At 35.7% G+C, this 18907-nt stretch overlaps 1 protein-coding gene across 1 annotated transcript in view; it reads left to right on the top strand.

The window, feature by feature from the left end:
• The window catches only part of LOC148949095 (cytoplasmic dynein 2 heavy chain 1-like), a 161140-nt gene that overhangs the window by 102415 nt on the left and 39818 nt on the right, over nucleotides 1–18907 (top strand). The window contains exons 15-16 of the mRNA XM_089093804.1: nucleotides 4085–4343; nucleotides 12395–12577. Of these exons, the coding sequence (XP_088949930.1) occupies nucleotides 4085–4343; nucleotides 12395–12577 (442 nt within the window). The remainder of the gene's footprint in view (nucleotides 1–4084; nucleotides 4344–12394; nucleotides 12578–18907) is intronic.

Raw genomic sequence — 18907 nt, forward strand, 5'->3', positions numbered from 1 at the left:
CAGAAGAGAACTTGAACTTTTCTATCTTCCATGAAAAATTTGGAACAGTATTTAAATTTTTTTCATCTCTTTGAGAAAAATCTGATCAGAAGTGAAAAATTTTTATATTATTTGAAAAATAGAATTTATCAATAGCTAATTTCTTTTTCATTGAGTAAATTCAGAAGAATGAACTTTTTTATCTTCTTTGAAAAATTTGGAAGAGTATTTAAAATTTTTCATCTCTTTGAGATAGATCTGAACTGAAGTGGAAACTTTTTATATTATTTGGAAAAATAGAAATGATCAATAAGTAATTTCTTTTTCATTGAGAAAATTCAGAATATAACTTGAACTTTCCTTGACTTTGTTGAGAAAATTGAAAATGGAATTAGAACTTTTTGTCTTCCGGGAAAATATTCACAACTATGGTATAGCTTTTTCTATCTACTACAGATAAATTTATAAAGAACTTTAAAGTTCTTTATGTCTTTGGTGAACTTAAAACTGAAGTGGAAGATTTTTATTTTCTCTGGAGAAATTAGAATTGAATTGTGTTCTTTGGTAAAATTCAGGAGAGAACTTAAACTTTTCTATCTTCTTTGAAAAATTTGGAACAGTATTTTAAATTTTTTCATCCCTTTGAGAAAAATCTGAACCGAAGTTAAAAATTTTCATATTATTTGGAAAAATAGAGTTGATTAATAACTAATTTCTTTTTCATTGAGAAAATTCAGAAGAGAACTTGAACTTTTCTTCACTTCATTGAGAAAATTTAAAATTGAATTAGAACTGCTTATCTTTCGAGAAAATATTCACAACTATGATATAGCTTTTTCTATCTACTAAGGAAAAATTTAGAATTTGTAAAATTGGTTTAAGAAGGATATTAAGAAAAGAACTTGTTCTGAGAAGATACAATAAAGCCTTTTGAAAAGTATTGCTTGATCTTGGGGTGTGCAAAAAAGTCGTAAAGTAAAGTTGTGGTGAAAAAGATAACTACTTCAACTTGTAAAATTGGTTTAGGAAGGACATTAAGAAAAAAACTGTTCTGAAAAGATATAATAAAGCCTTTTGGAAAGTATTGCTTGATGTTTGGTTGTGCAAAAAAGTCGTAAAGTAAAGTTGTGGGGAAAAAGATAAGTACTTCAACTTGTAAAATGGGTTTAGGAAGAAAATTAAGTAAAGAACTTGTTCTGAAAAGATATAATAAAGCCTTTTGAAAAGTGTTGCTTGATGTTGGGGTATTCAAAAAGCCGTGTAGTAAAGTTGTGGGGGAAAAGATAAGTACTTCAACTTGTAAAATTGGTTTAGGAAGGATATTACGTAAAGAACTTGTTCTGAAAAGTCATAATAAAGCCTTTGAAAAGTATTGCTTGATGTTGGGGTATGCAAAAAGTCGTAAAGTAAAGTTGTGGTTAAAAAGATAAGTACTTCAACTTGTAAAATTGGTTTAAGAAGGACATTAAGAAAAGAACTTGTTCTGAAATGCCTTTGAAAAGTATTGCTTGACGTTGGGGTGTGCAAAAAGTCGTAAAGTAAAGTTATGGGGAAAAGGATGGGTACTTCAACTTGTAAAATGGGTTTAGGAGGGACATTAAGAAAGGAACTTGTTCTGAAATGCCTTTTGAAAAATACTGCTTGGTGTTGGGGCATTCAAAAAGCTGTAAAGTAAAGTTGTGGGTAAAAAGGATGGATACTTCAACTTGTAAAATGGGTTTAGGAATAACATTACGAAAGGAACTTGTTCTGAAAAGGTATAATAAAGCCTTTTGAAATATAGGGGCCCTTCTGTGTCTCAAGTGCACAAAAAAAGTATTTAAAAAATGGGTAGGGGGCTCTTTGGGGGCCCGGGGGTCCTTTGGGAGTCCGGGGGGCCCTTGGGGGCCAGGTGATCCTTTGGGAGCCTGGGGGACCTTTGGGGGCCGGGGGCTTTCTTCGGGGTTGGAGTAGGGGGATTGAAGCCCTTTGGGGCTGGGGTAGAGTACCTCACAACACTGTTCAAATAGAACTTGTGTTTTGTAACGACCACAGAGTTTCACCCTCAAATCCTCTTCTAAATCATCTTCTAAAATCATCTTCTAAAATGCCTCAAATGGTTTCACTTAAATCATCTTCTAAAATGTCTCAAAACGGTTTCGCCCAAATAATCTCTAAACGTAATTTCTGCGTGTTCCTTTTGTTTTGACATCCCTGCGCTGTCACATTTGAAATTCCTAGGAAACCCTTTCCCGCGTTAATCTCTTCATCTCTAGGATCAAAACATTCACCCGGAGATAATTCTCCTGGATGAACACCAAAAAATCAATCAACCTTGACATCATCCGTCAGACAATAATAAACTTCGCCCGGAAACCATTCTCCTGGACGAACACCAAAGACATTAATAAACATCGCCCGGAGACAATTCTCCTTGGAAATACATCAAAGTGAGAAAAATCCTGTTTTTTCATTCTCAGTGACAAAAACTATAAAAACATGCATAAATTGCTGTTGACATCCATGAAAAACATCAAATAAATTGACAAACACTCATAACCATCCATGAAACATCCATCAAAGTGAGAAAAATCCTGTTTTTTCATTCTCAGTGACAAAAGCTATAAATTATGTACTGTCAACGTTAAACTAAATTGTAGATGGCAGCAGGGGTGAGCACTGGGGTTGGTACCCCCCTCTCTACTGGGAGGGCTGAAAGTTATGAACTTTACCCAATGTTAACATATAGTATTGGTTATTAGGAAGTATACAGACGTTTTCAGGGGGGATTTTTTCTGGTAGTAGGGGGATGGGTGGGTCGGAGATTATATGAGAAGATCTTTCCATGAAGGAAGTTTTCATGGGGGAAGGGATATTGCTATGAAGGGGGCGCTAGATTTCCCAGCATTATTTTAAAAAAAGATCAGAAACTAATTATAAAAAAAAAATTTTCCAACTGAAAATAAGGAGTAACATCAAAACTTAAAACGAACAGAAAATATTACGTGTATGATTGAGCTCACCCCCTAATGAATACCTCGCTCTTTCAGCCAAAGATTGTTTAGTACTTTCATAAGAGATATTTATTCTAAATGACGGCCTTTGTGATTAAGGGGTCATTTTTAAAGAATTGGAACAAAATTCGAACTTTAGCTTAAAGAGCGAGGTATTTACTAGGGGGTGATCCCCCTAATATACGTATTAAAAATAAATGAATATAGAAGTTCGTTACGTAAGTTAATTCGTAAGTTACGTATATTTATTACTAATAAAAACGTTTGTAAATACAATTAAACGAGTTTCGAGAAAGCCATTTAACCAAATAAAATTAAAAGTAATATGCAAATTTTATTTTAATTATTCATGAACTGAAAGTAAGGAACTACGTTAAAACTTAAAACGAACAGAAATTATTCCGTATATGAAAGGGGCTGTCCCCTCCTCAACGCCTCGCTCTTTACGCTAAAGTTTGACTTTCTCGCAACTCTAATTTTTTTTAAACAATAAAAAACTTTAGCGTAAAGAGCGAGGCGTTGAGGAGGGTACAGCCCCTTTCACATACGGAATAATTTCTGTTCGTTTTAAGTTTTAACGTCATTCCTCACTTTCAGTTAAAAAAACTTGTTTTTTTTTTTATTTAATAGTAAATAAGAACCTATACATTAATCCTTTTTATGCGCATTTTTATTTTGTTGTGATGTGTATTTTCTATTCCTGTTTTCTATTCTAGAAGGTCTGCTTTCTATTCGTCCCTGGATAGTTCAGTGATTTCATCCCTCTGAGTGAACTATCATGTCGGCTAAAGATAATTATTATGGAAACAGATTCTACTCAATTCTTCAGTTAAAAAAAATAATAATTAGTTTACTTGAGCATACCAAGATGATCTGTAAATAGATGTGAGTTTAATGCATACTCCTCCGTACAACTCACCATTTGCACAGAATAGATAAATTAGGCTACAAATTAATATTAAACAAAGCTACAAGTTAACGTTAAACAAAGGCTACAAGTCATATTAAACAAAGACTCAGGTAATTTAAGTTTCTGATACTTTAAACAATTTTCTAATGGACAAGAGAGATGCTTCTAATCTAAAGGCCAGCTTGACTAACGTTTCTTTCAGGGCTTATTGTGAAAAAAAGGGCGACATAGTAATAAGAATGGTGGACGCATCGTTTACTTACAGCTACGAGTACCAAGGATCTGCAGCAAAGGTTGTGCATACCAACTTAACCAATAAATGCTACTTAACACTAACACAGGCTTTGCATATGGGAATGGGAGGAAATCCATTTGGTCCTGCTGGAACCGGAAAAACAGAAACTGTCAAAGCCCTTGGAGCCCTACTCGGGAGGCAAGTTGTTGTCTTCAACTGCGATGAGGTTCGTTTAATTTTCTTTGGTTTAAGTTTTAGAAAACCCGAAATTCGTTATAACGTTTCGTCTCTAGGCTATCAAATTGTTTGCGGTGATGACTTGTAATTAAGAAGTAACACTATCTAGCAATAACCAAGACTTTATAATATGGAGTTTTGACAAACAATAAATGCATCATTAGAATTTGCTCTTATGCTAAAGGCTCCATATTCGTTTTGAAAATTGGCATCCTGGGATTTTCTGGCTTGCAACAGCGATCTAAGCAGATCACGAGTTTAAGAAAATTCGTTTTCTTAACGAATTACAGCGATCTAAACAGATCACGAGTTTAAGAAAATTCTTTTTCTTAACGAATTAATTCCTTGTTCTCCCCTTTTTTTCCTGGCCCTAGGGCCTTACGGGGGAGTTTTTATTAAAGTGTATTTTGTTGAGTTTATTGATTGAATAAATTGATTGATTAATTGATTGTTTAAAACCTTAATTTGCAAAAAAGATTCATATGAGCAACGTCATATTTCTTAACACATTTCAGGAGCATAAATACCTCTTCAGAAGTGTTCGTATCGTTTTTAGCATCTATGACATACACAAAATTACACTAGAAACATAGCTAAGTATAAAATTTCAAGCATAATGAATCAATTTACAAAAGTGTTTTCAGTAGTTCCATAATGCATAGAGGATATAAAGATAAATCAATGACTGTTCAACATGAATTAACTGGACCATAAAATGGTACAAGATCAAGAGGACGACCTGAGAAATGTAAATTTACAATAAATAAAAATGTATATCCTAGACCCTCAAATGTAACAAGATCAAACCTTCCATTTATTGGGAGTGTCTCGTCCAAACTTCCCTATGGTTTCGGAGTTTGGGTATACAACCCCCTTGACTCCTTGTACCAGATGTACGCTGGCTAGTCAGAGTTGACATATCATTCTTGTTGGGTGGCACTTTATTTAATTCAACCTAATCATGGCAGGACTGTAACACAATTTCCTCTAAGTCTTGGACCCTGGGAGCCTCCTTCCTCCTTAGTTCATTGTTTTGACCCTCCTTCTCTAATTGTTGTATCACCAATACAGTATCAGTGTCACTTCTTTAGAGCTCTACCATTTTTCTCTCAATTCCAGAACGATCAATTAGGCTTTCACCCGCTTGTAGTACCATATATTCTCCCTCCATTTCATTTAGATTAACTTCACGATTTTTCTGAACAAACTCTGAGGTAAGGTGACTTAAATAAATGCGGGTTTTGACTAGTACCTATGTAATGATACGTATACAAATCATTATGTAGAAGGACAGCTATGCGGTATACTTTCGAATGAAGGTCTTTTACTGTTTTTAGATAGACAAGGATAGCAAAATCGACAAAAATGTGAGTTTTTGTTACCCATAGATACCCCTTTTGAAAGCTGCATTAACACAAACAGCAATCTCTGTTGTGGTTCTCAAACCTGGATGCTACCCCACTCAAAACCTTTGACTATGAAGCTACTATTTTAAATCTATCAGTCTGTTCACACCTATGCATTGTTATAGAGGCTATTCTATTCTTAGGTGCATCCGTAACTAGGTAGAATTCTTTATTTCTATCAGGGAAGTCGAAAAAAATGCTCTTAAAATTTGTTAATTCTGATTTTAATAGGTTAATGCATCTAATTGTTCCTCACGAAGTTGATAGGTACATTTTTTCGAGCTAACCGAATAAAGGGTTTGGCCAGTTTTGCATAATTCCGATAAAATTCCCTATAGTAACCGGTTAGATCTAGAAAAGATCTTACTGCTGTGATATCAGTGAATGGCTTAATTTTCTTTAAAGCTTCAACTCTTTGGGTTCGGGAAAAAGAAATTTTCTTCACAGTATTTGTCACGTATTAAAAAAATTAATATACAAATGTTAAGCTTTTTTGATCGATTGGTTATCTAGGAATGTTTGTTCAATGTCATTTGGCTCTTTGTGGCCAAAATTGTAGTTTTGTGGCATAGTTCAAGTTCAAGTTCTTTTAATTTCACATTAAATCACTACAAGACAAAATAACACTTTTACAATATGAATCAATGGAAAAGAAAATATTTACAGAGGGTGCCTACACAGTGAGTTATACTCGAAAACAGGCACCCTAAAAAAAAAAATAATAATAATAACAAATGATGAAAAGAAATAATAATACATTAGATATACTCGGAAGAAAAATGAGACACCACACTGAACCCAAAGCCCACACTTCATATCAATATAATACCACATAATTAAAAATTTATCAACAATAGAACCGGCCCACATGACTTCAAATAAATAAATAATTATCTATAATTACTTATTAGATATAGTTTGAATTTAGCTTTAGAAACTGGAATAGAAAAACGCTAATCTATATTACTTTCATAAATATTCCAGAACATTATTTTTGAATTTTAGGAGAAAATCTGGATCTTTCAGTTCGAATTCTAGGGCAAGGTAATTTGGCTGAACTTCTTCTTAAAAAATAATTATTCTGGACAAAAGAGACTAAAGAGAAGTTGCTAGAATTTAAAGCCAATAGCAATAATTCTTTTATTTGTTTTAGTCTGAAAAGGACACAATGTACAGGAAGGACTAGATCAACTGGCAATATTCTTAAAAATGTATAAAGGTTCGTTGTAGGGAATTTATCGGGGAGGCAATATGGGGAGGAAGGAGTGCTTTTAACGTACGAAGGGCATTATTTTGAAGACGTTGAAGGGGCTTAATTAGAGACTTGAAAGTATTTAAATAAGTAATCGGACAATAATTAAAATAAGAATAGATTAGAGAATAATAAACTGACTTAAGAGCAGGGAAAGGGAGGTGGAATTTTAGATACCGCAGTAAACCCACATTCCTTCCTAGCTGTATCCTTAGCCTATCAAGATGAAGTTTCCAAGATAAATTTTCATAAACTGTTGGCCCTAGATACCTACAAGACTTCTTCCTGGCAACGGTAACTAGTTTTCCGTTAAAACGGACATATATTTGAGAAATCGACGGTACGGCATGTGAAATTCGAGAGAAGATGATAAAATGGGTCTTCGAAGTGTTTAACACTATGAGGTTGTCAGCAAACCACTGCAATAGCTTCTTTTGACCAAAACAGAGGTTTTCTCTGAAGGAAAATTCATCTGTACCTGTGACAGAATTAGCCGTGTCGTCTGCGAAAAGTAGAGCAAGTCCATCATCAGTGTAAGTGTCCAGAAGGTCATTGGCGTATATTAAAAATAGTAGTGGTCCAAGAATTGAACCTTGTGGTACTCCTACCTTTTCAGAACATGGCGTTTTTACCGATCTTACTGCACCTCCATCCACAAATTGATTCCGACCACTGAGGTAAGACTGGATGAGTAAGAGAGCATTACCTCTTATTCCACAGTTGTCAAGCTTATCCAGAAGAATCAGATGACAAATCGTGTCAAACGCTTTTTTTACATCCACAAATATTGTAGCTGGTATCACGTCACGGTCCATCGCATCATTCAAAAACTGTAGCAAAACCAATATAGAATGTTTGGTTGATTGGCCAGGCCTAAATCCAAACTGATGCTTTTTTAAGAAGTTAGACTTAGTCAGATAATTCATCAGTCTGTTGTAGATGCAACGCTCCATAATTTTTGAAAAAGCAGAGAGAATAGAGATAGGGCGGTAGTTTGAAGGCAGCTTGGGGTCGCTATCTTTGTGGCTGGGTATAACCTTCGCCGACTTGAAGACAGTAGGAAAGATGCCATCTTTAAATGAAGAATTGACGATGCGTGCGCTAACGCCGACATGAGGTAATTCTTTATGAGGTAATTTGACGACCCATCTGGACCTTCGGAGTGACCTTTTTTCATGGCTTGAATAATCTTCAGCAGTTCGTCCTCAGAGACAGGCGACAGAAATATAGAGGAGCAAGATGGCGGAGGTAGGTATTTTTTTTAAGTATCCGCGACGACAGTTGAAAGGCGATAAGCTTCCTCTACGGTTGCTTCTCCAATGCATGCAAAACATTCATTTAACGTGTTGGCTACTTCTTGTTGGGATGTTGAAGATGTTTCATCAGGCTTGGTTATGGTCTCAGGAAACGCAATAGTTTTTTGTTTATTCAGGCATTCATTAATCAGTGTCCATGTCTTCTTTGGCTATCCTTTTGCTTCTTGAAACTGCTTATGGTAGTAAGCCTGTTTAGCTTTTCTGAGCAGGGTTGTCAGAGTGTTTTTATAATTCTTGAATTCCGTACCAAGTACCTCAGGATTATCAATATATTGCCTGAATAGCATATTTTTGTGTTCAATACTGGTTAGTAAGCCTTGGGTGATCCAAGGTTTTTTTGGGGTCGCATACCTGGAGCGCTTTTTCGAAAAGGGGCAGGCAGAGTCAAGGGCAGAAGAGAATTTCTCAATAAATAGGGTAGCCATTGCATCTGGGTTGGCTTCTTCATAAACTGAAGTCCAGTCGCTACAAGCCAATTTAGTTCTCAAATTTTGTAATGATTTGTCATCAATAGTCCTTCTTATTTTTATATTCGGCTTAGATTTCAGTCTATTTATCAAAAATTCACCAAGTAACATAGAGTGATCCGATTCATCAGTTAATACGACATAACTCGAATTTAGATTAAAATCCGTAAAAATGTTGTCAATAACTGATGCCGACTGTTCACTAATACGTGTTGGTATTCTTGTTGTTGGAACCAATCCGACAGAAAAGCAAGTAGTTAGTAAATCTACAGGTAGAGATCTTAATTCTTGGGACTCCGAACTCACCAGTCCCAAATCTATATAAAATCACCCATAAAAACCACTTTATGGTTCTTAAAATTCATGCGTTGTGTTAGATCATTCAACTTACCAATAAAATTTGACGCACTTGATCCCGGTGGTCGATAAAATAAGCATAGGAGTAGCTTCACCTTACCAGACATGATCTCAACCATTAAAAATTCAAACTCCATCTCTTGATACAAATCATTAAAATCCGTAATGTTACAGATAGGGAGATTTTGGTCAATAAACACGGCAAGTCCACCTTTCGAACGGGTAGACCTGTTTCTAGTAACTATTCTGTACCCAGATACACCAACCAAAGAACTAATACCATCACTAAGAAAAGTCCCACATAGTCCCAGAATACCAATACGATTACTATAAAGGAATGTGGATAGAAAATCAAAACTACTAAACACTCCGCGACAATTCCAAAACGCGATTCGGGATGATTGTGACTGATTAAATGGAGGGATTTGGTCATTATTTATATATTTACTGCGAGGAAAAGACTGGGTAAAAAGATGAGAAGATTCATCACCAGTTGATCCTACCGATTTAAATAATTCATTTAGGTCAAGTTATTTTTTCTCAAAATCATGGAGCCGGTCCGATGTTTTCTCATTTAACAATTATTATCATCATAATATCATATACATAAAACTTACCAAAATTAATATGAAATGATAGGCTAATGAGTAAAAGGTGGTACCTCAGATAATTCCCAGCATGCGAGGAGTGAGAAGGTCGCCGGACTAAATCAAAGTTAAACAGAAGCAATACAGACATTTGGGTCTCCAATCTCGACAGCGCAACAACAAGCTTGTTTCCTGCGGAAAGAAAAAACGAGCAGAACGAGAACTTTTTTTGTACAACTAGAGCTGGACAGAAAAGAAGGAAAACATGAAAATAATCACACATAATAACAAGGCTCAAAAAACACACCATGACGAGATCAATTCCAATCTCTTTTTTCACTCGCGGAATATAATAATAAATAAAAATCAATGTCACAACTAATTCATTAACTAATTTTGACGCTAGACCACGATGACGAAGCAGATCCTTTAATTTCCAACCATATGTCTATGCCTTTTTGACGAACCCGAGAAGACGTTATTTCGCCTTTCGTTTTCATCTCACGTGATTTGGCCAACAGCTCACTTCTTCGGAGATTCAGTTCAGGCGGCAAGTCTGTGCAAATAACGATACCACTGGCCTTAAGTTTACCGACGTTTGACATTATAGCTTGAATCTCATTTTCGGACCCTAACGATACAAGCAAAGGCTTCACTTGCTTTTGCTTACTTTTGCGGTGGCAAGAGTCAGTAATATTTGCCAAACGAGAAGTAATGCGATAGCACTTTGTTATCATTACTGGCTTATCAATTCCTAGCTTATTCACAAAAAGGTTTTTCAAATTAGCTTCAGGCGTTTCCATAGATTTTTCTTCCAGTAATCCATGAATCAACAAGTTAAGCTTTCGGTCTTTTACTTCAAAAGCAAGCAATCGTTTCTATAGAGCTTCAGATTTAAGCTTCTGCTCCTATAGTATAGATTCTAGTTCAACTATACGTGAATCACGGGTTGTTGCATCACTTTTTAACGACGAAATTGAGTCTAGTTTGCTGGAAAACTCCACCTGAGACGCAATTATCTTGTCCAGTTTTCTCTGAATAAATTTGTCAAATGACGACTGACTGACGTATGACATCTTTAAATACTACAAAATCCGCGAAGTGAAATCTTTAGTTTATTCCATGAAAAATGGTACTCTGATTACCTTATTGGTATTTCACTTGGCAAATATCCACAAACAGGTAACACAAATGCAATTAGTCAAGCGTTGAAATGTAGTTTAAATCAAGTCAACTTTTAATCCTTAGTTTCTGTCATACTGTCAATGACTTTCTGTCATTTCTGGCAACTTAAATTAGGTTGAAATGGCCCCTCACAATTAATTACAGGCTTTAATCCTGTAGGATCTCCTCTGAAAAAAAAGGACAAAATACGATGTGGGAAATCAGTTAAACTAATTCTGCTAAAACGCAAACTTTGCTTGGTTTTCAAGATAAGGAGCTGTTAACCTCCCACTAAAGGTTTTACACCGTAATAAATCGATTGTGGATTACTTCATTGCGGCCCCGCTGGTTCAATATTCATGATAATGATGGCAGAAAACAGTAATTGTCAGTTGTGAGATCTCTTTCGCTACTTAAAAGGGCTCTATAAATTTTACTTTCTAAAAACTAATCTTTTACCGATGGGGTAATACGACCAGGACTAGAAAAAACGGCCAGGACTACAAAAAAACAGAAAAGAGGAGACACATCGGTTTTACCCATGGAAAAATTTAATTTTCCTTGTTGTTAATGATCTGGAACTGTCAATCTCCATTCCAAGGCTTTAATATAAAAAAGATGAGATTTTAAGATGAATTGAGTAAGATTGCATTTTCAGTGGTGCACTGTTACTTTTGACTTAATCATTATGATTGGTTTCAGGATCTTTTTGAAATTCTTAAAAGCCTCTTCTAATAAGTTTGCATAGCTCTGCAGTGACATCTAAATGACTAATACTATTTTGGAACCAGTAATAAGTGGGAAATGTTTTACACTAAATATCTTGTTCCAAAAGAGCTACTGCTGCAGTCATGATGCATACTGGATGCACAAGAGGTCCGCTGCTTCTAATCAATGAAGAACTGTAGGAATATTGATTGAATAAGATCTTAAGTATTGATAGGATTTGTTTGGTTTTAAGGGATGAGTTGTAACATTTAATTAGCATGCATGAGCTATTACCGATTTATAGTCTCAGGATTTAAGATTATAGTCACTGGCAGTTTTTTACGTCGTCATACAAAAACACTCTTAGAAGAGTTATTTAGTGCAATTTAAATATTACTGGTTATAGAAATTGTAAGTTTGTGATTTCTACAGCGTTTTCCCTTTGTAATGGTATATACGCTTCGTGGATTTTATAAATGGCAAGTCAACTTATGTTTCTTATGTTTATTTAAACTAGGCTTTACCCAGTGGTATACCTTTATCTTAACTTGTGTAATAAGGCTCAAAACGATTCTATAGCCTAAGAAGCTAATTCATGAATCGTGGACAGCACAGTTGTTGTCGTTTAGGATTTGAACAGTTCGGCCAATAGGTCATATGTGTTGACAGAACAGTTTGCTTAGTCTCATTTCATGCATGAGAATGCATGAGTTCTAACAGTTAGTTGTTATTGACGTTAGGCTTATCTGGTTGACCTATATTACCTAATTATCTTATTTTTAGGCACTAGATGTTGAGGCAATAGCTCGCATTTTTATTGGTCTTGCTCGATCTGGAGCTTGGGGCTGCTTTGATGAATTCAACAGGCTTGATTTATCTACTTTGTCTTCGGTGGCTGTTCTTATCAAAAGTATACAAGGAGCTGTCAAATCTAAGAAATACCACACTATAATACAGGAAACTGAGGTAGGTACAGGAATACAAAAATAAGAAAACTAAATGTAACAATCGAGTAGCCACTCATCCCAAATGTGAAGATCACAAAATAAAGGCCTGAAAGACGCAGCATGCACTTTAAACAATGAAAAACTTATACGTACGGACAAAAAGCTGGCTCTTTCATAGGCAGCGCAATCGCGCTGCCTCAGTAAAGAACGATGTTGGCACAATTTATTATTTTTTTGGTTCTGGACCAGGTTACTTCGTATCAAAAAAGTTGTCATAGGAACTTCGAAAAGGGCTCATTCGATTGGAAATTAGAGTAGCTTGTGCCCTCTTTATTTGTCGAAAGTGATTGGAAGGCAAATAACACCCTTCCACGCCCACCATTTCCCCAAAGACATCCAATCAGAATTCTTAGATTCTGATTGACATTATGGATCTGATTGATAGACATTTTGTTCAATGCAGTTGATTTCCAGATAGAAATTATGTTTTTCAAGAGGATACTCCCCCACAGCCCTTAGGGTGAGGGTTGTAAGTTATGCCCTGGGGTATGTAATGTTTATATAGAAAGCGTTGTCGTAAAAACTTCAATAAGGCCTCATTTGATTGGAAATTGAAATGGCTAGTGCCCTTTGTAATATTCGAAAGTGTTTGAAAGGCAACTAACACCCTTTCCCCGCCCACCATTTATCCAAACACATCCAACCAAAATTTTGAGATAGCCATTTAGTTCAAAGTAGTTGACAGGTCCGAAGATTATATCTTTGAGGATGACACTCCCCCACAGCCCTCAGGGCAAGGGTTGTAAATTATGCCCCGGGGACATATAACGTTTATATTGAAAGCTTTGTCATAAAAACTTGAAAAAGAGCTCATTCGATTGAAAACTGAAAGGACTAGTGCCCTATTTAATAGTAGAAAGTGATTGAAGGCAACTAATCCCCCTTTCACGCTCACCATTTCCCCAAACATATCCAATCAAAATTTTGAGGTATCCGTTTTGTTCAACATAACTGAAAGTTTTGGAAATTAGGTCTTTGAGGATGATACCCCCCTCGCCCACAGCCCTCAGGGTAAGCGTTTTAAGTTATGCCATGGGGACATATAAGGTTTTACAGAAAGAGTTGCCGTAGAAACTTCAAAAAGGGCTCATTCGATTGGAAATTTTACTGTCAAAAATTTCAATTTCATAGTCAATAGTAATTGGAGGAACACTAACACCGCTCTCATGCCCACCAACTCCCCAAAAATATCCAATAGAAATTTTGAGATAGCAATTTTGTTCAACGTAATTGAAAATTCGGGAAATTATGTCTTTGAAAATGACAAACAGCATAACTTACAGAAGGGTTGTAGGTTATGCCCAGGGGGCATATAAGTTCTATAGAAAGTGTTGCGTAGAAACTTCAAAAAGGGCTCACTCGTTTGGAAATTGAAAGCGCTAGTACCCTATTTAATAGTATAAAGTGATTGGATGGCAATTAAAGTTCCTCTCACGCCTACCATTTCCACAAACACATCCAATCAACATTTTGATATACACATTTTGTTCCACGTAGTTGAAAGTTCTAGAAGTTAGGTCTTTGCCAGTGTTGTCGTAGAAACTTCAAAAAGAACTCGCTCAATTGGAAATTTAGAGTCCTAGTGCCCTTATTAATAGTCAAAAGGGATCGGAAGGTGGATGCCCCCCCATACCCATCATTTACCCAAACACTTCCGATCAACATTTTGATACAGCGATGTTTTTGAACGTAGTTTAAGGGTCCGGAAATTATGTTTTTGAGTATGACTACCCCCCACAGCCCTCAAGGCTAAGGTTGTAATTTACTCTGGAGGCATATAATGTTATATAGAAAGTGCTTTCGTAAAGCTTCAAAAAGGACTCTGTCGATTTTAAATTGTGAGGGCTATTGCCCTTTTGAATATTCGAAAGTAATCAGAGAGAGAATCGCCTCACCCCCATCATTTCATCAAACATTTCCGATCAACAGTTTGATATAGCCATTTTTTTCATTGTAGCTGAAAGGTCTGGAAATTATGTCTTTTAGGATGAAAACCCTCCCCCAATAGCCCTCATGACCAGGGTCATAAGTTATGCCCTTGGGGCATATAATGTTTTTGTAGAAAGTTTTATCGTAGAAGCTTCAAAAAGGGCTCATTCGATTGAAAATTGAAAGGACTAGTGCCTTTTTCATTACTCGAAATTGATCAGATGGCAAATTTCTTCCTCCACACCTATCATTTCCCCAAACACTTCCAATCCAAATTTTGATATAGCCATTTTGTTAAGCATATCAGAAAGGTCTGGAAATTAGGTCTTTGAGGATAGCAAATCACCCCAGTCCTTAAGACAAGGGTTGTAAGTCATACCCTGGGGACACATAGGGTTCTTATAGAAAGTTTGGTCACATAAACTTCAAAAATGCCTCCAGAGTAAATTACAACCTTAGCCATGAGGGCTGTGGGGGTTGTCATACTCAAAAACATAATTGGTATTCAGACGCTTTAGTGTTCTTTTTAAAAGCAAAGTGATTAGTGGGCAGCTACCCTATCCCCCTACACATACGTCACATTATCCCGAAATGTGTCTAGTAGAAATTTTGAGACACCCATTGTATTCAAAATAGTCTAAATATCATAGAACAAGGCTTTTGGGATTAAAAAACCCCAGAGATTAGGGCAAGGGTTGTAAGTTATGCCCAGGGGTATTCAAGGTTTTAATAGAAGGGATGGTTGTTTAACCTCAGAAGAGGCTCCGTCTTTCTCCCTGATAAAGACTATGTCAATATAAAACAAACAGAAATTAATCAAAAAAACTTTTTGCACAAAATAGGTTTTTCAAAAAAAGGAAAGAACTCTATTAAACCAAAAATAAACTAAAATATAATCAAATAATTCAACATGCATATAACTACCTCAAATCAGTATCAATAAATAAATGAGACCCAAAACAAACAGAAATTAAAATAAGTAAAACTAAAAACAAGTAGAAATTAATCTGTGTAGGGTTCTAAACCCTATGCTTCCTAAAAGCTAGAATATAATTTGTACTTTACTGAAAAAATTCTTTTAAATGTTTTCACTTTTATAACTTTAAGAAATCAAAAATTAATTCAAATTTTAAGGAATAAATATCAGCATATGCATATTAAACTTTCAACGCTCATTTTTTTCATTTGTATTTTTTTCAGTAAAGTATAAATTATATTCTAGCTTGTAGAAAGCATAGGGCTTATAGCCCTACACAGATCAATTTCTGCTCGTTTTGAGTTTGACTTAATTTAATTTCTGTTTATTTTGGGTTTTATTTATTTATTGATAGGTAATTCTACTAAAACTAAGGTAATACTACTTAGGTAACACCTAATGGTGTGAAAAATTGAATTGACTAACAACACGCCGTTTGTATGCAGGTTGTCAAAACAGCGTATCAGAAATGTTTTCTTAGCTTTTTGGTTATGAATTTGAAACTTACATAACTTGTTATGGGGGATGTTCAACTAAACTTGTTGTGGCGGATGTTCAACTAATCACCACAGCTGCTGCTACTACTACCACTACGACTGCTGCTACAACTACTTCTAATGCTACTGCTACTACTACTACGGATAAAATATGAAATTTTGGGGAATATTGAAAGACTGTGGAATTAAATCAAAACACAAACTAAAGTAAAATTGGTGCAACAGAAATTTATCAGGAACGGATCAAATTACTTATTTTGACCTTTGAGGGCGTGTTGTAGTAGATTTTGAATGAAATTAAGTGTGTACTGTTAATATAACTATTACGACTGCTGTCACGAATGACGCTAAGGGTATTAAGTATAAACTTTTAGGTAACTGCTACTACTATACCTACTCCTACTACTGCTGCTGCTAATACTACTGCTACTACTCCAACTATTAGCACCCATAAGCCGAATTTTAGGTGGTGGCATAGCTGGTTTAATTGGCACTTCCAATGCTGCATAATAGAAATCTCAAAACAAAAATATAAAATATAAGGCAACATCACTAAGCCAGGGGGGCTCCAGCCCCCCTCCGCCCCCTTTTATATGTGCCCATGACTAATACTTCTGCTACTACTATAACTGCTAATAAAGCCAAGGATAACACTATTAATTATGCGGCTTCTTCTATTAGTACTGGTAATACTACTACTGCTACTAAAGTTAAAGGTATTAATGTGAAATTTTGGGGAATAATGGAAGAGTGTGGAATTAAATCAAAACAAACTAGGGGTATACAGTTTGTCTGAAGGACGTAACAGCAAGGCTTTAATAACGGTTTATGGTACTATGTTGAAACTTTCAGCGTGTTTTAAGCAAGCTAAAGGTATTAGGGTGAGACTTTCAAGGAATTTTTAGGTGGATCTTCAACTAAAGGAAAATAAACTATGAGCCTGTTGATTTTTAACTGGATGCAACAACAATATATAAGGAGCGGCTTACATTGCTTAGTTTATCCTTTAAGGGCATGTTGTAATGGATTTTGAACTAATTAGATTGTATTCCGTGTGTACTGTTAATATAACTGTTAAGATTGCTGTAACTACGGACGCTAAGGGTACTAAGTTTAAACTTGTAGGGAAGGTTTCGGAAAATTTTCAATTAAACTAAAAAATTCATTCATGTAGCTTTTCAAAAGGGCATATAAGTAATACAAAAGGCAGAACACAGCAAAATCATAGGTGGAAATTTGAGATAACATAAAGGGGAAATTAACTCAATCAGAACAACGATGACATGTAGATTACAAGATAGCTTATCTCAGGAACTGACCAGTGAAAAAAGTTGGAACTTTCAGGAAATGCTTAATCGGGAAGATGAATTGAGCGAAATTTAATACTTCCACGGCACTACTAATCCAACCACCACCAACCCCGCTACTACTACTACTACTACAACTATTAAGACGACTACGTCTTCTGGAACTACTATTAACAGTCAGGGTATTAACACGAAAAGTTAAAGAAGAGTTGAAGGAGAAGTTTAACTTAATCAAGTACAATATGAAAGTAGTAATGGTTCAATCTAAGAGAGCGCACAGCTCTCTGCGAGTGCAGTGTCCCCCCATATAGCTATAATGATAGAGAGCGCAGTGTCCCCCCATATAGCTATAACGATAGACAGCAGGGTGTCTCCCTATATAGCTATCCGGGTTGCAGCGGTAGCTAGCAACCTAGTAAGAGACGATCACGTCCAATGTTAAGAAATATAACAACCCATAGTTCCTAACAAAGGAGTCAGATCAAAACAAAAAGTACACCATTAGAACCGCCTTGTCCGAAACCCCTGTATAGGAAACTTTCTGTCCCTTGGCTTGAACAGCAAGGGAAACATATTGGCTTGAAAATCAAGAAAATTGACTTTAACCACGTTTAACAGTTAAGAGCAGAGTGTCCCCCCATATAGCTATAACAGTTCCAACACTGCACTCTCTGCGAGTGCAGTGTCCCCCCATATAGCTATAATGATAGAGAGCGCAGTGTCCCCCCATATAGCTATAACGATAGAGAGCGGGGTGTCTACCTATATAGCTATAAAATATACAAGAACTACTTATTTAACACAAAAATTTCGTTTTTAATGGGCACCAAGTAAAGAAAAACCACACAGAATCAGGCAACTGAGTCTCTCAAACCCCATAAAGCTCTTTTAAAAGATACAAGAACTACTTATTTAAGACAAAAATTTCGTTTTTAATGGGCACCAAGTAAAGAAAAACCACACGGAATCAGGCAACTGAGTCTCTCAAACCCCGTAAAGCTCTTTTAAAAGATTCAAGAACTACTTATTTAACACAAAAATTTCGTTTTTAATGGGCACCAAGTAAAGAAAAACCACACGGAATCAGGCAACAGAGTCTCTCAAACCCCTTAAAGCTCTTTTAAAAGATACAACAACTACTTATTTAACAAAAAATCGTTTTTAATTTGTATCAAGTAAAGAAAAACCACAAGGAATCAGGCAACTGAGTCTCTCAAACCCCGTAAAGCTCTTTTAAAAGATACAAGAACTATTTATTTAACACAAAAATTTCGTTTTTATTGGGCACCAAGTAAAGAAAAACCACACAGAATCAGGCAACCGAGTCTCTCAAACCCCTTAAAGCTCTTTTAAAAGATACAAGAACTACTTATTTAAGACAAAAATTTCTTTTTTAATGGGCACCATGTAAAGAAAAACCACATGGAATCAGGCAACAGAGTCTCTCAAATCCCGTAAAGCTCTTTTAAAAGATACAAGAACTACTTATTTAACACAAAAATTTTGTTTTTAATGGGCACCAAGTAAATAAGAACCACACGGAATCAGGCAACCGAGTCTCTCAAACCCCGTAAAGCTCA

The sequence above is a fragment of the Artemia sp. Qi Xiang Cuo genome, chromosome 8, assembly GCF_049724085.1.
Source record: "Artemia sp. Qi Xiang Cuo chromosome 8, ASM4972408v1, whole genome shotgun sequence".
NCBI lineage: Eukaryota > Metazoa > Arthropoda > Branchiopoda > Anostraca > Artemiidae > Artemia > Artemia sp. Qi Xiang Cuo.